We start from the raw sequence: 17,994 nt of genomic DNA on the forward strand, positions 1-17,994 counted from the left end.
GGCATAAGTCCTGATTGCATATCATGAAACCATCCAATGTTCTACAGATAGTTGACTGTTGTGACAAAGTGTACCACTATTGTCTTTGCTAGTAATAAAAACATGAGGAAAAGCAAATGCTGATTGCTGTGCTACTGAATTTTAGTTAAGGGATGTTTTGTTATTGTTAAGCAAGTAATATTGTCAATGGTATTTTCAAAGTTGATGAGATCAGACTTTTTAACAAGGAAAAACAGACCAGGGTCACGCACTGTATCACCATGAGTTTACTGCTTGCAAGAAAGCAAAATAATTCACAATTGTGCCAACATACCTAGCACTGTGGAAAAAATAATACCAATGTTGTTGTTTTTTTAAGATGATATTTGCACTGTGCCAGCAACTTACACCAAATTGGCAATTGGGGGGAAACAGAGAACATTTTCCAGGAACAGCCACTGATCTGAAACCAAAACTCAACATACGGGCAAAAATCATATCCTTTCTGTAGGCAACTAAAAAACTCTTTCAAATGAGTCTGGGGAAAAACAAATTAGGGCCCCTATTTTCTTCTCTGCCTATGCTGGTGGAGTGGACAAAAACATAAGGGATCCCTGCTGAGAAGTGTGAAAGCGAGGATGGAGGGAAATGGCTGCAGCTTTTGCCATGGATGTTGCCTTCCCTTTCTATCGAAGTAGCACCTCCACAGGGATAAGGACATGTGGAGAGGTGGGTAGGAGCAAGCTGCTTTATGTGGCATCTTTCCCTTCCAGAAGATTAGCCAACAAGTTAATTCTGATCCAGGTAGCATTGTTTTGCTGTTATTCCTGCCTTGTGCTGAGCTGCTCCCTAGGAGGGAGTGTTGGCTTCTAGTGAAAGTGGCAGAAGAGTTTGTCTATAGTAATACATCTCCTGACGGTGCTTTAGGACTGGAAAGGGCTGGCTGCTATTTCAAAAGGAAAGAGGTTTCTGTGGCTCTTGAAGGAGGAAGGATGGTTTTAAGAGAATGAAAGTTTTAAGGGAATTTAAGGCATGCAGAAGAGAAACAGCAACATGAGATTGGGAAGTGGGCACTCTGGAGGAAAGTGAGACACTCATGAGGGATGAATTGGGAATTTCAGGAAGGAATTTAGAGCCCATTTCTCCCCAAAGTTCATCCAATCCACTTTATGATTCTCTTACCCCCACCTCCATGCTACTCTCGTATTCCCCTCACCACCTGAAGGTGGAGAAAGGAAAAGCTATATGGGGAGGCTGGATGCGGTACAGTGTGTGGAAAAGCATGAACCCTCAAGGTGCAGTTTGTCATTCAACTCTATCACAATGAATATTTCCTTAAGTGTTTTAGAATACCGAAAGCAAAACCCCTCCACCCGCTAGTTAAATTATTGTTGTGACTGTAAATATCAATTGATTTAAGGGAAAACCCCTCATGAGAATGTTTGTCAGAAAAATGGTAGAAATTCAAAAAGGCAAGGTTACAGAGAAATATGAAAGTGTACAGTTAAGGTAAATTAACAACCTTAACACTTCTGCTGCCTACAGAAAAACCAAAGAACAAATATATCATCAAAACCACACTTCCACATTGCTTTAGTGACTCTGCAACCAGAGTAGTTATCAGCCTGAAGTATCTCTGCACACTACCATAGCACTGGAACTGAGGAGCACCTGTCTTCATGTCACTAAAACTACTTCTCCTTTCTTCTTTAAGACCACACAGAGTTGCTGGAAAAAAACAGACTTTTACATCTTTTCAGTCAGGACAATTCCCCCTCCACCCCCAAAAAATTAGGTGGACACAAGATGAAAAAGAAATCACACTTATTATATAGAGGTGTAAATACAAAACTAAAGCCACAACTCTAACTCCTTAGGCCAGAGGTCTTCATCAATCTATGGAGAACACCCCCCTAGGAGGGCACAGAATAATGTTTGGGAGGGAGGAAGTGGCTGTAGCCTGGACCAGCCCTCCAAAGGGGGTGGGGAAGAAGTGCCACCCAGCTCTGCTCCTGGCCCCAGTCCCCACCCCCAGCTGTAGCCCCAGCCCTTTGTCTGTGCCCCCCACCTCCTGGAGCTGCAGCCCCACCCCCAGCTCTGGGGGGGATAGAGGGGGGGCGCGAAGTAAAAAGTTTGGGGACCACCGCCTTAGGCAGATTCAACAACTATAGCGGATTTCAGATTTTCAGTTATAGGGGTATCAGAACACATCTTAATTAAAAATCCTTCATCAAATTACATTCACCTTTCATGCAAGGTGCAACAGGTATGTTGGGTTAAGGGCAGAGTTAAGGTTATTTGGGTAATCTAAAATGTGAATTTCCATACTTTGTTTACATTTAAGTATAATTATCTTTGAATAGCCACACTAGTGTTTCTTGTTTTTATCATTTCTCCAAAAACATTCTCTTAGGTGTTTTATTCTTTAAGTAACTTATATTTTTATAACCTTCATTTCACGTTAATTATTGTGGGGGCAGGAAGGGGGGGGGATTGCCTGAGAATCATAATATTGCTGTTGGAAAACTGGTTTTAGCATCAGAGGAACCTAACCATTTTCAATTTTCTTGAAAAGTACAGCTAAGCAACTTAAATACAACAATGTCCCCAGCCTAGGCTTTGTCAATGAGGAAAACGTTTCAGAGTTATCATGAACATGAGCCTATACCAGTTAGTAGGAGACTACACAGATCAAGCAGTCCTGGCAGAAGCAAAGAAAACAACAAATGAGAATAATGATGAAGGAGAAATGGAAAGAACCAAGGAGGAGGTTGGTATATGCTGCTCTCAGAAAATAATCAGAATCTTGTCATGTTTGTCTACAGCACAGACTGTGACAACACAGCGTGAGCTACTGTCATTTGGGGAACTACTTAACACTGAGTCAGCCATACAAACAGTAGCTCTCACAGCCTAAACAACGCAGAATTACTGATTTATGTGAGCTCAAACATTTAAATTCATTAATCAAATGTCCATGATGAAACAAAATTTTAAATCTCTACAGAAGCGAATAGACTACTAAATGAATAGTAAGATTCTCATTAATCCATGCAAATCAGTTTTTAGTCACTTCATTTAAGAGACACCCTTGATTAATCTAAACTCACTGACCATTAACAAAGCCCAATTATACAGAGTCTACATGACCATTATTTTCATAAACTTTTCCACAATGGAGCCAAAGCCAGCTTTCTATCCTAATACCACCAAGCAATTACATAATGCTTTTTATCCGAAGAACTGTAAAGCACTTTACAAAAGCAAGGTAAGCATCATTGTCCTGATTTGAGAGATGCAGAAACTGAGCCACAGTGATGTGAAATGACTTGTCTAAAGACATACAGTAAGTCCATAGCAGAGCTGGGAAGAGAATGCCTTAACTCCCAGTTCTGTGCCCTATCCATTCAACTAACTACTCCCTAGTGAATTTGTTTCAGATTAAATAAAAGTAACTAACTTATAAATTTAAATTATATAAGCATGTAATTGCCTTGTTTACATCTATGAAGAGCACAGACCCGATACAAACTAGAAAACCTAATGGTAAATTGTCAAGATCATCAAACCCACAGAGGTCATTTCAAACAGTCAATCACCTTTATTTAGGAATCCCCTTTATACTCATTTATTGCAACTTAATTGAATTTATCCTTGAACAACAAGTACCAATCACCTAATAACTTCAATCTTTTGTACTCTGGTGAATTGTGTAAATTTCTCATAATTTTGCTACATTTGTATACTGTAAAGAGAGGAGAAAAATATGTCCTATTAAACAAAAGAGCCAAAGGTTGCCAAACCTGGTTGCCTAAAGTTGGGCTCCAAAACCCACACTGAGGCATTTAAATAGAAATTGCTTGATTTTTCCAGAGATGCTCCCAAAATGTGAAATCCCAAAATCACTTTTTAACAACAAATTATAAAAGAATCATATCTGACATCCATGATTCATACTAAAGAGAATATGGGTATCTCATGAAAGCCTCTGCTAACATAAAAGACAGCAACAAGTGAAGAATTAATCATTTTTGCTATAGCAACCACTGCATTGCAATTACCTTAGTGACATGGGGAGAATAGAAAAAATAATAATGAAGAGCTCTTACTTATTTGGCTGACAAAGTGCTCCAAAGAAGAGCAGAATTCTCCAGTGCACAGCTCTTCTCACCTTAATCACTTCAGATGCCATTTATAGTAAATTTATGTCTCAAAGCTTTTTCTGATTTTTATTTTTTTTTTTAGAAGGGCAATACAATTTTGTCAATTGTTTTTCTGTCCTTTTGGTCAAGTTAATGTATAAACCATCACCATCATGTACCAGACCAAAGAGCAATTTATTTTAGAGAGTCTGGTTTTCATCAAGCTGAAGCCCCAAGGTCTAGTGCATTTATGAGCATGTATTTGCATATCTGTTTTGCATGAATATCAATATTTATTATCTGATTGAGATTTTAGGAATTTTACCTCAGAAATACTGCTAGAACAGTCTAGGGACACTGTTATTAAGGTTAGATGTTAATATCTGTGACAGATGACTGTATTATGGATGCATGGTACAAAGTTTTTTATTAAACACAGGAGTGTCTCTGTTCTCAATACCCACTTATATCAAAATAATTTCTATTTAGCACCCTTTGTCCCAATAGCTCAGTTTAAGCATGGGGAACTTATCCAAGACAAACTGCCTGTGTAATAACCCAATAAAAGCCCCTTTAAAGATTTTTCTTATTTTTCAATAGTTAAGGACATCTATGTGATGGAAAGGGGTCATTTAAAGAAATTATGCCGAATGTCCATACATATTTGGAGACAGGAAATAAAAAATGGTTACTAACCTTCTGCTGTTCTTTGAGATGTGTTGCACATGTTCATTCCTGTATGTGCATGCCGAGAGCACAGTTGCCTGAAATTTTTCCTTCCATGGTACCTGTCGTGGCAGATCAAGTGCTCTCTGCCAGCCCATGCCTATAACATCTGTATAAAGCGCCCAGCCAACCCCAGGCTCCTTCAGTTCCTTCTTTCTGGAAAACTCTGCTGTGAGGGGCAGGAGTGTGGGTCATGGAAAGGACATGTGTAACATCTCAAAAAACAACAGTTACAGAAGGTTAGTTAGTTTTTTCTTCTCTAAGTGATTGCACATGGGCATTACACTCTAGGTGACTCCCAAGCAGTAGAATAAGTGAAGGAATTGGAGTTCATGGACACACGGACTGCAGAACAGCTCGACCAAATTTTGTATCATCTTTGGAATGCTGAGTAATGGCGTAGTGGGAGGAAAACATGTGCAGCAATGTAAAAATTGCTGTTTACAAATGTCCTGAATAGGGATCTGTGCTAAGAATGCTGCTGAGGATGAATGAGATCTTGTGGAATGAGCAATCAGGTTAGCTGGTGGCAAAACACTTCCCTGATCATAACAAGTGCAAATACATGAAATAGTCCAGGACAAAATTGTCTGTGAAAAGACTGGGATGTATTAGCAGGAGTGTTGTAAGCAAGACACAAAAAGTAATTCTTCTGCTCTACTCCGCGCTGATTAGGCTTCAACTGGAGTATTTTGTCCAGTTGTGGGCGCCACATTTCAGGAAAGACGTGGCAAATTGGAGGAAAGTCCAGAGAAGAGCCACAAAAATGATTAAAGGTCTAGAAAACATGACCTAGGAAGGAAGATAGAAAAAATTGGGTTTGTTTAGTCTGGAGAAGAGAAGACTGAGAGGGGACACAATAACAATTTTCAAGTACATAAAAGGTTGTTGCAAGGAGGAGGGAGAAAAATTGTTGTTCTTAACCTCTGGAGGATAGGACAAGAAGCAATGGGCTTAAATTACAGCAAGGGCGGTTTAGATTGCACATTAGGAAAAACTTCCTAATTGTCAGAGTGATTAAGCACTGGAATAAATTGCCTAGGAAGATTGTAGAATCTCCATCATTGGGGATTTTTGAGAGCAGTTGGACAAACCCTTGTCAGGGATGGTCTAGATAATACTTAGTCCTGCCTTGAGTGCAGGGGACTGAACTAGATGACCTGTCGAGGTCCCTTCCAGTTCTATGATTCTAAGTTCAGGTCCCATGTAGGAATGAGATCTCTTAGGCCTGGTCTACGCTAGGGGGTGGGGGGGAGAAATCGATCTAAGTTACGCAACTTCAGCTACGTGAATACGACATACTTAAATCTACTCACCGCAGTGTCTTTACTGCAGTGAGTCGACGGCTGACGCTCCCCCGTCGACTTTGCCTCCAATGGAGTACTGGAGTCAACAGGAGAGTGCTCGGCGGTCGATTTATTGCCTCTAGACTATACGCAATAAATCTACCCCCACTGGATCGATCACTACCCGTTGATCCTTCGGGTAATGTAGGCAAACCCATACTCGAGGGTATAACCTTTCTAGGCCTTTGAGGAATCAGACAGACAAGTTATTTGAAAAAACGGACTGGCTATCCACATGAGGGTGGAAAGCTGATATTGTTGCAAGGTGAACCTTGATAGAGGAGATTGACAAGCCTTGCTGTTTCAGGTGCAATAAATATTCAAGCATGGGTGAGACTCCACACTGGGATTCCCAAACACAGAACCACTTCCACTTCAAGAGGTGGGTAGTCCTGGTGGAGTGCTTTCTACTAACAGGATCTGACAAACTTGTTCTGGGCAAGTCTGCTCTCTGAGATTTTGCCATGGAGCTTCCAGGCCATTAGATGAAGGGAGCTGACGTTCAGTTGGAGCAGCCGAACGTGGTCCTGGGATATTGGGTCTGGATGCAACAGGAGTGGGATTGGAGTAGCCACTGAGAGGTCTAGCAGAGTGAAGAACCAGTGTTGACAGAGTCATGCTGGTGCTATCAGAATAACCCAGGCGTGGTCCCGCTTGATATTTAGCAGCACTCTGTGTATAAGCAGGATAAGAATAGCAAAGATGTCCCATCCAAGGTAGTAGAAAGGCATCCATAATAGAACCCAGAATGCGGCATTGTAGGGAGCAGAACTGGTGACACTTTCGGTTGTACCAGTTTGCAAATAGGTCTATACAGGGAGTCCCCCACTGCTGGAAAATGTCTTTCGCTATATCCAGGCAAAAGGACCACTCACGGTGACTGGAGAAAGACCCGCTGAGGTGATCGGCCAGTTCATTTTGCACTCCCAGAAAGTAAGAGACCTCAAGGTTGATTGAGTGGGCTATGCAAAACTCCCATAGCTGCACTGCTCTTTGAAAAGGAGGGAAGAGTGAGCTCATCCTTGCCCATTGAGATAAAACATGGCTGCAGTGTTGTCCGTGAGAAAAAACAAGCTTCTGCCCATAACGTGGAGCAGAAAGGCTCAACAGGAAAGGCAAACCACTCTTAGTTCTCTGATGTTGATGAGGAGTGAAAATTCCACCAGAGACCAAAGGCCTTGAGTTCTGAGGGGTCCCAGTTCAGCTCCCCACCATAGCACTGGCACATCTGAGACCAGGGTCATTGACGGTTGAGGGTGCATAAAGGGAAAGCCCGCATGAGTGGATCCAACAACCAATTTAGAGATACAAGAACCCATGTCCAGATGGTGGCAATTTGGGAGTACAATGTGGCCAGCCACATCTGAAGAGGGCTGAGATGCATCCTTGTGTACTGTACCACATATGTGCACTAAGCCACATGATCTAAGAGCCACATACAATTTCAGGCTGTTGCAAGTGGATGACCTTTGAGATGTGTTATCAGGGAACTGATTGATTGGAATTGTACCTCTTGGAGGTAGGCCCTGACCCCAATGAACTCTATCCTTTGCATCAGAGAAAGGGTAGACTTTTCTGCATTTATCAGAAAGCCTTGGGCCTTGAATGGTGACTGGATGAGTCAAACATTGGACACTATATGAGCCTGGACTGGCCCTTGACTAACCAGTCCTCTAGATAAAGATAGACCGGCACCTCTAACCTCCTGAGGAAAGCCACCACACATTTTGTGAACACCCACTTTGCTGCAGAGAGGCCAAATGGGAGGACCGTGAATTGGTAACGTGAGTGATTCACTAATAATCTGAGACACCTTCTGTGTTCTTGATATGTCAATACATGAAAAATAGGCATGTCTCAAATTGAGGGCTGTGTACCAATCTCCGGGATCCAGCAATGGGATAATGACCACGCAGAACTTTATTTTCTTGAGATAGTTGTTGACCTGAGGCAGGTCTAAAATCAGTTTGAGACCTCCCTTGGCTTTTGAGATTAGTCAATAATGGGAGTAGAACCCCTTCCCTCTTAAATTCTGTGGAACCTCTTCCACGGCTACCACTTGAAGAAGAGAATGAACCTCCTAGACCAGAAGTTCTTCATGAGTGGGGTCCCTGAGAAGGGATGGGGAGGGCAAGTGGGAAGGAGGGGTAGAAATAAGCTGGAGGTCTGGGTATCCCACTTCCACCATGCTCAACACCCAACGGGCTGTGGTCATATGTGACCAAGCACTGAGGAAGTAGGACATACAGTTTGCAAATCAAGGATAAACAGGAATCACAGAAACTGGTATGGCATCCTTGAGTGTCCCATCAAAACATCTGCCTAGAACTACCTGGATGTCTGGGAGGGGCATGCATTGACATTGACGTAGAAGAGGGGGTTGATCTACACCTAAACCCTGTTTTTCTTCCTCTATCAGCAAGTATGTCTGTAACAATACAGACCCCCCCCCCCCCCCCAAAAAAAAAAAAAGATTCTGGTAATTTTTCTTTTGACAAATAGATTCCTTACTATAGGCATATTAATACAGAACTTTGAGTAATTCATTTAAATTACAATATAGAACTGTATTTCCTGCACCTGTCAGAAGCAGTGCAAAGGCTTGGGGGAGTCAGGAGTAATAGAGGAGCTGAGGGAGAGGAAAGGAGCCTAGGAGTGAACCTGGAGGGTGGGAGGAGGGTTTGGGGGGGGAAGGGATTGTTAGGGAGTTGGGAACCCTCCCCCATGCAGTCCTTGGCTGACCCCAAGCCTCTCCCATTCAGTCAGGCACATCTGCCCCTGTCCCCCCATCCCCATGGGTCTCTGCAGCTCCCCTCCTCTGTCCCAAGGCTCAACGCTGTCCCCCCCAGTAGCTCCTGAGCCCCAGTCTGTGACCCCCTAGCAGCCCTGTGTGCCCCACTCTGTCCTAATCTGGCTCCGCAGGCAGGCTGTGATGAACTTCTACTCCTGGTGGAATTCTGCAGCACTGGGCATAGAATTTTCTTTCCCCATAGAAAATACATCCTGCCCCAGATGTGCTGCGGTTCCATCTTTTGCCCACAAGAGGCTGCTGTGGCACCAGAACGTTTGGGCAAAATGTATTTTATGCTGGGAAAATACAAAATTCTGCGTGACAGAGGAATTCTGCGCGTCCACTGATACTCAGAATTCCCTGAGTAACACACACCTAGAGTAGAATGCAATCACTAGAAGAGCAACATTAATTAAAACTACTTTTTGAAAAGAAATGTGTTTTTGTTAAAATGCAGATATCATCAAGGTAAACCACTTTACTGGATCAGACAAGAGGACAATAAAAGCCCAAGATATTTACGACCCTTGATAAGCCACCAACTCCCTATTTAATATTTCAAGACTGCACCCTAATGATCTATGTTCTTATGTGTAGTCCCAGCACTATGATCTCAAGAAAAATTAAAATTGGAATTAATGTACACAAAAGTTAGTTATTAATAAATACATACGACAACCAGCAAAATTCCAGTAAGATAGCTATTCAATTCTAAATCTCAGAAATCAACATTCCATAACTTATTCTCAAGTTCCATCATATCACAAGTACAGATCTAGGGAGTTAATCATTCTAGCAAGTGGTCACCTTGCTAAATAAATATACAGGTTCACTTGGGGAATATAAGAATGTCATTTGCCATGAACAGTAACAATGCTCCAGATTCTATGCATTCAGGTGTAGCAATGATTCTTAAGTTGTTAATGTCTGATTTGAGGAAAACTTGTATGGGTGGATCCAACTTAGTATATGGCAGTGATAGTTAAATCCCATGTTCAAGAGCCATAAAATCCCGCAATCCATTAAAAAGGGTTGTAAATCAGCAGGAGCACCATGAAGGAAAGTTAACAAGTCTAGTTAGCAATAATGCCTAATTCCACAAATAGTGGGGTATTTAAAAGAAGCAGGAAGGGAGGTCAAGAGCTTTACCTTCCTTGTTTGACTCTGGACTGCAGAAAAGCTCTATGCTTTCTTTTTTGAATGCCCATTATTTTTTGTTTCTTTAAAAACACAATTGAGCTTTGGATGCAGAAAGTCATTTTCCCCCCACCCCCATTTTTATACTGAAGATTAAATTAGTCTTAATTTACTATTGGGATAAAACCTGATTATATATTTTCTTTTTTCTTGTGAACTGTACCATCACACTAACTAGTGTATTTCACAAATCTGGTAGGTGTAGCTTTATTCTGTTTTACAGATAGTATTGTACCCTGAAATCAAGTAATCCACGTTACTGATTTCCATTTCAGCAAAACAAATTATAAATGTTAGTGGTAACAAGTTGCCATCTTTGCTATTTGATGATTAAGACAGCAGAAAGGACTGTCTGTTAGTGCACAGTTTTGATTTGGACAGCATATACTACTCCACTGTACTTCTAAGGGATTCAAATGATAGTGTGCACCAGGGAACACTTCCCAAATTTCAACCCTATATTAAATAAGTGAAACAACAGTACACTCCAGAACACAATGGTGTGACCTCTTCCTGATGTGTAAACACATACCCTTCATCTTTTTTACATATGTTAGTTGTTTATAAAAAAAAAAAAAATGTACTCTAGGCTAAAGCTCTACTTTTTCCATAGTTGCACAGAACTTGCATATGTTTTAGAAATTTAACTCAACCTTCACTCCTTTAAAAAAAACAAACAAACACCCAAAACCACCATTTTGGTTTTATTTGCAACTTTATCCCATCCACATTGAACAAATTGCTTAGAGATTTAAGACAGTCTTGAACATGAATATCTGAAGAATTCCTTCAATTAAGCAACACGAGATTCTAAGCAGAAACAAAACTGAAAACTTAGAATATTTTACTTTGAAAGAGAGCTACTGTGTATGTACAATAACTATTTCTAATAAGGATTTTTACTACACAGCTTCAATAAGTCTCCCTACTGCAGATAAAACTGATAAGATACATGTATAATATTAAAGTATCTAAATTTGTACTTGCACTATAGATATTAATTCCCCCAAAACTCTGTTACATTTAATCAGGTGAATGTATTTCACAATTATTTACTTGTTACACCAGACTTGAACTTTTTCAGCTTCCTATTCTATTTAAATTTTTGTACATAGTTTTAGCCAAATGGACACAAAAATAAATGTTAGACAAAAAAAAAAAAAAAAAGCACTTAATCCCAAACAAAAACAACAAGAAAATGGGAAGTTTAGAATTAAGTTTATAGTTATAGCCTTCCGTTCAATGACTGTGCCAAGGTATTGCCAGTGTAAAGTTTGCTAGAATATGGAAGTCTCTTGCACAAAGATAAAGGTTAAGGTTGGAGTTTTAGCCTTAAGTGCTTTTCTAAACAAATTTTAGAAAAAAAGTGTTTAAAGGTCTAAAATCACTAACTGACTGAGAGACCTTAAACTTACAGGTTAATACATACTTTTAAAAAAATGAAAATTTTGTTTCCAGTTGGCAAAGATATGAGTTCAGAAAGCTCTGTGCATACAGTATATGCAGCTTTTTGGAGAATATATGAGTTCTAGCAATGTAAAGTGCAAAGAAAATTCCCAACATATGGAGGGGGAACAATGCCCCTCTGCCCACCATCTCAGTGGGGGAGTGAGGAAGTTTGACCTGATCAGTAGGAGAATTGTCCACACTTGCGGCCCTGATGGGGGTATGGTGGGGAGCGTGTATATTCAATCACATTGCAGCCTTTCCCTCACTGCACTTCTCTTCCTGCCTTAGAATGCATTTCAGGGGAGGGAGGAGAGCTTTCTCTGCAACCCTAGTAGCCCAGGTTTAGATTTAAGGAATAGAAATGTAATGTTGGAAATTAAAATGGGAATGTCTTAATTCATCTCAGCTTGCAGCCAGCGTCCAATGTGGATAGACGTCTGAAAGGGCCAACTCCTGGGGTAAACATGAATGAAGACATAGGATATGGCTGGTGTTCCTAACAGCTTGTAAGGAGAAGGGTGGACCTTAAGTCTTTGCAGATTGATGTACCCTCATTCCCCATTGTGGGACAAGAGAATTCAGAGGTGGTCTGAGTCCAGTGAGTTAGGTTGAAGGATGTCAACCCTGATTTATTGGTTATATGGAATAAGGCCATTTAATCCCATGCTGGACTCCGTTAAGGTGTCTGGTATTGATGGGAGGGGAGACAAGGAGGCTGCACTCACTCCCATTGTTATTCCAATTAAAATTAATTAATAAATTGTGGCCTCTGCTTTAATATCCATCCCGAGTTTGTGTCTCATTCACATGCATATCCTGATCAACTACTATTTTGTATTAAACAGTTTTCTGTTCACCTTAGCTTTTATATTTCCTGACTTTGGTTAGTTCATCTACAAGCAATGTTTATTTAATGCCATACTTCTGTATTTGATTAAATACCATATAGCAATACCACTGTCTCTTTGAATCAACAGTTTGAGATGCTCAGTTTTCACATATCTGGAATGTCTCGCCAGTGGTTAAAGTCATATTATTAAGGACTGTTGTAAATTAAATCCTTCTGGTCATGTTTTTCTTTGTTATCTTTCAGACATTTTATCTACTCAACTTTTAATTTACTAAAATATTGATTTAGATTAGCCACAGAAAGATTAAAGAGAAGAAAAAAGAATTATGCTTTTAAGAGTTCTGTTTTAATTTCCAGAAGAAGAACAACAGAACACACACTTCTGAAAGTCAGTTTGCTTTTAGACTCTGTACATTGCAACTTTACTGGTATAATCTTTTCAGAGAAAAAAATGTCCAAGAAACCTTTAGCTGTCTCTCTCAAATGAAAAAGGATTTAAACTATTTATTTCTTTTACAAAACCAAGCAAGAAACTTCTCACTTTTCCTGTCCTCTCAACCTACCTATATTTAAAGAGCCTAAAACAATATAATATGTTATGTTGTTTCATAATCATGTTCAAATTATCAGAAGCTGAAACTATCCCTGAGCCTTCTCTGGGACTACAGTATGTGAAAAGTAACTTTTCAGTTGGTCTCTACAACAAAGGGAATATGAAAATCTACAAAGCTTTTTGATAGTAATTAGAACCAAATTCTGCATTTACACTGTGGTTTAATATCTAACATCTAAATTTTAATTCTTCACTCAACATGTTAGATAAACATATTTATTATATTTCCTACAAAATATGCTCACAAAATCAGAATAATTTAAGAATGTTCAAGATCCCAGATATCCTGGGATCTAAGTTAATTTAATGTCTATCAAATACAACAAAGTTTCTAAAATTATGATGCATCCTTTGGCCATATTAGGTCACTTCTGTTTGCTACAACACATGGTAAGGAGAAATCCTATTGCAGATTGCTCCTTAGGATTTACATCTTTCAAAAGAAAGCTGACATATACTTTGTGCCTATTAATATTCAGGGCATCAATCAAAACCATCTGCTTTTTGGAATGATTAACAGCCATGTACATCAGGGCAATACAAAACCGTAAAAGCATGGATAAAAAGCATTTCGGAATATTTTGAGGTTCTCTTCTTTCTTTCAAACTGCACACAATATGCAAATGTTTGTAGATGGCCTAAATTTTAATTAAAACTTAAATTTTTAATGACTTTTGCACAATACATTAAATAAAATTTCTTAGCATAACCTCTAAATATCATTGAACTTATACTTTACTCTGTTATACTATACATGAATCCTGTATTCAGCAGCCATACCACAGACCAGCAAAATTCAGTCACCCAGGAGAGGTGATCTTTAAAGGTCAAGCTAAATTGTGCTAAAAATCTTGAGGATTTTTTAAGTATCAGCATAAAGCAAGAGGAATCTTCTGCCTCTAATATTGGCTCCCTTCTTACTCCCTCAAGAGCATCACTATATTTAAGGCAAAAATTGCTGTACCACACATCAGAGCAACCATATCACAACATCTAAATAAGGGCTCAATCCTGCGAATACTCATTAATGAGGGTAAAACTAACTATCACAAGTAGATCCACTAATGTGCAGTAGCGTTTGCAGAATCAGGCCCATAAAACTGCTAGTTACTGCTGTGGGACAAAGCACTATCTAAAGAAATCATCTAGTTCCAGAGAATAACTTGTGTGTTTATCCTATTTAATATGTGCATTACCTGAATCACTGATTAAAAAACTGATGACATTTTAGTGAAAGGGGTCGCAGGTTATTAAAATTTGGGAACCACGGATGTAGTATGTATTTACATGACTATGATGCCTGCAAAGGAACTATTGCAATCTGTTGGGCAAAAGCTTAACATGATTACAAAAAAATCTAGAAAAATATAACTAATTAATAATAAAAATAAATATGCAAGTGTCAGATAGCTTAAGGGGTAGGGAAAAAAAAAAAAAAAAAAGAGGAATCTCACCAAAATCGGCAAACACTGATTGTCCAACAACCATCGTGTCTTCAGGTTTTTGCTTTATGTCTGTGGCTTTGGAGAAATTCCCATCCTATCAAATACAATAAACATACACCATACAAAATTACACTAATGAACTGTAAACAAACCAATGAAAATTTGAAGTGTAAACTAAAGACTAAAAATAGCTTTTAAAAAAAGGATTAATAGGTGAAAAACTGTCTTTTAACTGGGAAAACTTGCACTGTTTGGAATACTGGAGCCTGAGCTGCCAAACTAATCTGATGTGCAGACCCTTAGTCCTGCACGGAATCTCACAGAAGTCAACAAGACTCCATGAATGAGTAGGAGCATGCACATTGGGATCTGTTTGTAGGAAAAGATTTAGTTACTTCATTGGCATAATCATACGATAAAGGTGTCTAACTATTTAAAACAATGTAATGAAGTAAGACTTGCAATTTATTAAATTACTCTAATATAGAAATTACCTTCCAGATTATTCTGATTATACTAGTGCTGAGCAGGGCTTGTTTCAACACCATATTATGAATTAAAACCTGATCCTGCAAAGTGCAGAGCCTCTTTCCAGTCCCGCTGAAATAACAGGAGCGGAGGACACTAGGTATAGTGCAGGGTCAGGCCCCAGCTGTTGAACAAAAAAATGGTACATTTTTAATTAAATAAAAAAAGATCTGAGGCCCAGTGCTCCAATTACTTTACTGGGAGTTATGCTCACTTGAGTACTTGAAACATGTAAAATGCAATATATTAATTAATATCTGGAGTCAAAATGCAACAGGTGTGACATCTCAGAAAACAACTGCAAACATCATGAAATATTTAACATTTCATCAAATCTGAAATATATATTTTGGAAATTTAGGAATAATAAAATTAAGAGTTCCCCCTATTGATTCAGAGTTTTCTCAGTTGTAATTTATGTTCAAATTTGACCATCACTTATTTGGACCGCTTTGTGTTTTATCCTCCTGTGTATTTTTGTTCTATTAATAAATAAAAAAAAAGGTTACTACTAAAAAACTCCAGGGAGTGTTTCATGCTTAACCTACACTTTATACATTACACTCATGTTACAATTCCTTCAGCATTATATAACAACAAAAGCACCTGTTACATCTAATTAGATGATCAGATCAGAACATTTATGTGCTCTCAATCAACGGCACTCAGTGCTACACAGGGCCGGCTCCAGGCACCAGCGGAGGAAGCACGTGCCTGGGGCGGCACATGCTAAGGGGCAGCATCCCGTCCATTCTTGGGCACAGTCCGGGCGGCTTTTGTTTTGTTTTTTGCTTCGGCAGTTCGGGAGGCACTCCGAGTGGCTTTTTTTTTTTCTTTTTGCTTGGGGCGGCAAAAATGGTAGCGCCAGCCCTGGTGCTATATATGCAGTTTCAGTGCAGAACTAATTTATGTCAAATTGTAAACTCTAAAAATATTTATATAAATTTATGATGGAAACTAACAAAACTGAAATGAGACCTCAGAATATGTAAATAGATGCATCTTATGAATTCATATGGAAAACAACACTATAGTGGTATAAGTACTAGCCACTATCATACATTTTCTTCGCTAGTGTACCCCTCCATTGCAGTGGCTGACATTGGTTCTTCACCCAATCAAATCAATATGGTAATGTACATGCATCTCCTGTGATTCAAGTACTTCATCCAAACATCTGCTGGAGAGCTATCTTAAGACATACTCCAAAGTTTTTGTCCTCTTCTTCTTTCTCCCTCCAACCTCGTTCAATCAGCCCCTCAAATCTACTGTTGTCACCCAAGAACACACTTCCCCTCTTTCCCCTGGAGCTGATGTCAGGTCCTTGGTACCTCCTGGACCCACTCCCTACACACAAGCTGACTCACTGATGGTATGTGGACTTCTGTGAGATTTAAAATATTTTTATGGTATTTTAAGAAGCATATAAAAAGTCCTACCACTTACTATTTTAGGTTGATCTTTATTACACTCACACAATTTATCTGACTGATCTCCCTTTTAATAACAGGTTATCTGTTTGAAAGGTATATCCATAGAACTAGTTTTACAGGAGGGATTAAAACTGTTACTTTTCAGATTATTTGTATTTTGAAGATTGTCCATATTTTTCTAACTCATACGCTATTTAGATTTATAGACTTAGCTCCCTAGATGAGGTTTCTTTGGGATAGTTTTCCCTTGACATTTGATTATAGCTAATTTTTTTCTTGGAGTATAATCTGTGGCTCAGAGGACAAATTAATCAATATGGATGCAAAAACAGAGTGATTTCCCCAGAACTGTTAAGATCATATTGTTATCCATGAACAGCTCCAGTAGAATTATCTGACAACAGAGCTGACTTTGTAATCCTTACAGATGCTAGTTACCTCATTGCAGTAACGAGGACTAGGCCCTATGTCAAGTGACCAGAAAAGAAAGATAGAGACCAATACCTCTAAAGCATTTTATGGTAGATCAAAAGAATATACTTTGTTTCAGAGAAAGTTTCAATTCTAAATAATTGTTATCTTTATTCAGAAACATTTATTACATTTTACAGTCTCTGAAGGATCCAGTATCCAAATTGTTCTTCTTAACTGACTTGAGTAAATTTAGATTTTACATTTGAGTCCCCTATAAATGCTGCATGTGGTTTTTATTTATGTGCTAGTTAGACTGCAGCCATTTGCACTAAGAACATAAAATAAGGCCTTCCAAACACTGAATTCTTATGTCACCTTTGATTCCTTGATGACAGAGACAGAAATGTATTTCAGATTAAAAGGAAGAAAATACTTAGTTCCTGAAACAGTAAAAATTTATGTTTCTGGATTACTCTAATTCTAATGTGTTTTTTCACACCGCTGAGTAAGAAAGTTTCAGCGCTGTAAAGTGGCAGTGTAGACAAGGCCTTAATTAATTGCACTTCATCCATCTTTCCTGAAATAGTTCAGCTAATTTAATACATGCAGTTAATCATTGTATTTTTCTTAATTCTTTTATTCTTGTCTGCCAGATTTCTATAGCTGACATTTGTTTTTCCAAAAGAAAACCAAAGGAAAGAGCCTTTTAAAAACAGGCTTGGGAGTGAGGTTTGTTATCCACTAAGGGAGGGACAGCCTCTAGGCGGGAAGCTGTCCATGAATGCAGGATCCCCACTATAGCAAGGAAGGAATGCCAAGAAACTATTCAAGGAAACAGGTAACTTGTATTAGAAAAGGGATTTTATCTACTATGGAAGTGTAAAACCTGAAGTTGGGTCTATGCTTATATTCTGTGTAACCTGCATATGTTTACTTTCCTTTACACTTTCACCTTTAAATCTGTGGCTTTTCTATTGAACTTTTTGTTTGTTTTTATCCCAAGCAGGTCTGATGTGTCAACTGTGTGGAGTGTGTGTGCCAAAGCAAACTGATAACAGGGGGACTGGTTTCACACCTTTTG

At 39.1% G+C, this 17,994-nt stretch overlaps 1 protein-coding gene across 3 annotated transcripts in view; it reads right to left on the reverse strand.

Moving 5' to 3' along the window:
- Positions 1-17,994, reverse strand: part of ITFG1 (integrin alpha FG-GAP repeat containing 1) — a 219,656-nt gene that overhangs the window by 150,317 nt on the left and 51,345 nt on the right. For all 3 annotated transcript variants that reach the window (XM_054048876.1, XM_054048877.1, XM_054048878.1), the window contains one exon: positions 14,548-14,632. In XM_054048876.1, the coding sequence (XP_053904851.1) occupies positions 14,548-14,632 (85 nt within the window). The remainder of the gene's footprint in view (positions 1-14,547; positions 14,633-17,994) is intronic.

The sequence above is a fragment of the Malaclemys terrapin genome, chromosome 14 (assembly GCF_027887155.1).
Source record: "Malaclemys terrapin pileata isolate rMalTer1 chromosome 14, rMalTer1.hap1, whole genome shotgun sequence".
Taxonomy (NCBI): Eukaryota; Metazoa; Chordata; order Testudines; family Emydidae; genus Malaclemys; species Malaclemys terrapin.